At 40.3% G+C, this 3,722-nt stretch overlaps 1 protein-coding gene across 1 annotated transcript in view; it reads right to left on the bottom strand.

The window, feature by feature from the left end:
* Positions 1 to 2,419, bottom strand: part of LOC109470445 (alpha-2,8-sialyltransferase 8B-like) — a 3,816-nt gene extending 1,397 nt beyond the window's left edge. The window contains exons 1-2 of the mRNA XM_019769397.1: positions 2,204 to 2,419; positions 973 to 1,175 (exon numbers count right to left, since the gene is read on the bottom strand). Coding sequence (XP_019624956.1) covers positions 973 to 1,175; positions 2,204 to 2,406 — 406 coding nt within the window. The 5' untranslated portion in view covers positions 2,407 to 2,419. The remainder of the gene's footprint in view (positions 1 to 972; positions 1,176 to 2,203) is intronic.
* Positions 2,420 to 3,722: the final 1,303 nt, after the last annotated feature.

Genomic DNA, 3,722 nt, shown 5'->3' with positions numbered 1-3,722 from the left:
CTTGCCCCCCCCCCCTCAGAACTCGCGAACGGTATATCGTAGGACCACCAAAATTTCAGAGGATGGTGTACTAGTAACAATTTATCATATGTACGATTTTTAGGTCGTTCTGACGTAATATGACGTCATTATGACGTCATTAATGTGATTTTATTGGCCAAAACCGTCTAGATAGGTTATTCCCTTAAAACAAAACAGTATACGACGTAACTTTACCAAAAGTGTTTATGACAGAATATTAGGATGTACTTAGTCTTATGTTGCCCATAGCAACACCGGTGACGTCATAAAATGACGTCATGCATATATTACCTATCCGCCATCTTGGATCATCAATCTTGAATTTTGAAAAATAGTTTTTTTTCAGGATAAAGCCTAAAATACATTGTAAACAGACTGAAGAAATTCATATGAACCTTTTTTGTAAAGAGAAATGGGAGTATTTAGTTTAATGAAATTTTAAGGAAAATAAGCTGTATTTACCTGATCTAATGATATGGTCCGCCATCTTGGATTTTGGCCAATGACGTCATCAAATTAGCATTAATTATGCATTTTTGATTATAAAATTTACATATAATTATATGTGATGTTATAAATATTAGAAACAATGTGTAACTTGACATAAAACCCATAAAATTCTGTTGTTTAAATGGAAATTATTAAATTTGGCAAAAAATGCCTGTCAGAAACCCGTTGCCATGGAAACAAGAAAAATCATAATCTTATTCAACTGATACAGATTTGTTGCCAACAATATTTTAGGAAAAGTCACCAAGTTTGGTGGTTCTTGCTCTAGCCGTTCAGACGCTATGTGACATCAAAGTTGCCGCGGGCACTTTTCGCCCCCCCCCCCCGGTCTAGATAGGGTTAAATAGCTGTACTTGGAAGAGACAGTGAAATTTAGATCCCCTCATGAAGTGTTCTGCAATACTGTAACTTTAAAGAAGTTAAATAAATAAATTTAAAAACCTCTGAGCACAGGGAGGTCTATCCTGATGACGTAATCCATGGAGTCGATCTCGGCACCACAGCGGCTGCCTAGGAGAACACCGCTGTTGCCCACGACTGCGCATGTGTTGTAGTGACCAATGGGAAGCGCGGGTTTTGTGACGTTGCCCCACTTGTGCTCCTGCAGACGACTTTTGAGGTTCAGTCCCACCGCGGTGATATTTCTGTAAGACAAGTGAGTAGGTATGCCTAAGGCCACAGTAAATATATAACTAATTTTTATGGAGGACTCGCGCATTAATATGCACCTGAGTTTGGAACAAAATCAGACAAAGTTATCTGATGCCATGCCTGAACGTGGATGGCAGATAAATATAAAGAGAAGAGACAAGACAAGGGTCTGTTTTATGTTTTGTCTGTTACTTTCATGTAGTGATGAATTTCATTCCCTTTATATGCGATGATCACTGAATCAAAACTATATGTACAATGATTGAAAACGTTTTTGTTTCAGTGACAAGTGGATGTTGTAATAGTTGGCAGTAAACCTGCATGTAGCACAATATAGGTATCATTTTTTTTTGTTTAACAAGGATGATGATCTCAAAATTTGGAAATGTAGGGACCTTGTTTTTTATTTGGTCCGCCTTGTTTTTTTTCACTCTATCGCATTAGTTTTGGAGTCTGCGAAGGATGTCATCCATAAAATGTACTTTCTGCAGCCTAAGTAACATTTCCAATGGAGTACCTATTGTATCCAGAACCAAGCTCGGGCACAGTTCTGGATAGTACACGCGTATCCAGAACCGTGCCTGGGGCAAATCTACGCTCTTGGATACGAACAAAAATTCCAGAACCGTATCTGATCACAACGCTAACCCACTCAGACAATTAACTAGATAGGCCCATATTTTTATACTTGCTTCCATACTTGCTCTCTAAAAGTATGGGGAGCCCCGGTGTACAAATAGGATGGCACCAGCGCTATAATTATAAAGTACATTGTACTAGTATATGGGACAAATGAATGAAAATGTACTAACTACATACAGGGATGCCAGAGTATACAGTGCAATTTTACGGAATCCAGTGCAATTGTATTACATGTAGTATACAGTGCAATTTTACCGTAGTAGAATTGCACTGTATACTAGTAAAATTGCACTGTATTCCGTGAAATTGCACTGCATTCCGTAAAATTACACTGTATACTCTGGCACCCCTGACATATATTTAGTTAAATTTTACTGACCTAATTTCTTTCAATGCTGTGGCGTTAAACTTCCACGGCGAATCCGGAGCCAAGTTTCCAAATACCCAGTCTGGCTGAGTTGTTGGAGGAAGTGACTGAACCTCCTTGGTGCTAGCAGCTTGCTTACTGTTCACTTGCTTAAGGAGGTTTAATATGTTTTCAACCTCCTTGCTAGTACTGGTTTGTCCGGTCCTAGTAGGCATGGTGTGATTTGTCGTGTTGACTGGTGACAATTCTCTGCATGTCGAAATAAGACATAAATAATATGTCATAATCTGCTTATTAGTTAACAGCGATTGTCTGTATGCATATTACTGTAGAGACTCCAATGTGGTAGAATCGGCATTGTGACCGGTCGGAGTTGAGGTCTCGACAGAGACTCGAATCAGGATGCTGTCATTGTGTTACTACTATACTAGGATATTGTTTCCCAAGTCCTAAATTCCAAGCCAGTACATTGATCATGGTAATTACTGTATAAAGTGGCAGGAATCAAAGTTGAAACTTTCTACCTTTCTCAGAGAATATATATCTAAGTCTATTTATAGACTCCAATCGGAATCTATACCGGTACGCATTCGGCTATTCTACTGGATCTGTGCATCTACCATGACACATATTTACATATCTAGTGACATGTACCTAAGTATATAATGAAATTTGACTTACCTAACTTCTTTCAAATATTCTGCTTCAACCTGTGGCGGTGAATCCGGCGCAGAGGTTCCAGATATCCCACCTGGGGCTGACTGAGCTCTCATGACCAGGGCAAGTGACGGAGTGGGCATCGCGTGGTGTGACATTTTGATGACCGGCACAACCAATTCTCTGCATGTCAACATAACGACAATGTTAAAAGTTAAACCTTTTGGTCCAACACAAAAAAAAAATTCTCTCACCTATAGCTTTCGACCAGACACTCTGGTCTTCCTCAGTAGACTGACCCAGTACTAGTGTTGACGTCACACTTCAAATAAGCCACGTGACAAGCTTCGCTGGGCCAGTCTACTGAGGAAGACCAGAGTGACGGGTCGAAAGCTCTAGGTGAGAGAATTAGGTCAGTGTGGTCTGACCGTGAACATAAAGTGAATTACAGTAATACCGATCAAACTATGTGCCAGTTTGCGTTCATTACTATATTCCTAGACAAAATACGTTGTCACCTTGATGACATAACCCATATGAGCATGAACGCTGCCAGTACTGCTACACAGATCGCCATACATCTTAGTGGATTTCTTGGGATTCTCCAGCTACTGTTGACAGCAGTTGGCGCCATATACCTGTCAATGAGAACAAATAAAAAGAAATGAAAATCAAAACTGTTAAGAAATCAAGACCTAATCCCCATTTTTGATATTGGAAAAACCACTCCCCTTTACTAACACAAACAAGCAGTGTTCTCGGCCATGCATGCCACGCTACAGCGACGGTCACAACCCACCGTCCGTGCTTCTGCGTGCTGTCTACGTGCAAAAACGTGGGCAAACGTAGGGCATCCGTGCGTGGTGAGTACCGC

This window comes from Branchiostoma belcheri, unplaced genomic scaffold (genome assembly GCF_001625305.1).
Source record: "Branchiostoma belcheri isolate BF01 breed outbred unplaced genomic scaffold, Haploidv18h27 scaffold225, whole genome shotgun sequence".
NCBI lineage: Eukaryota > Metazoa > Chordata > Leptocardii > Amphioxiformes > Branchiostomatidae > Branchiostoma > Branchiostoma belcheri.
Note: the sequence above shows the minus strand (reverse complement) of the source record. Positions and strands in the feature narration are given on the sequence as shown.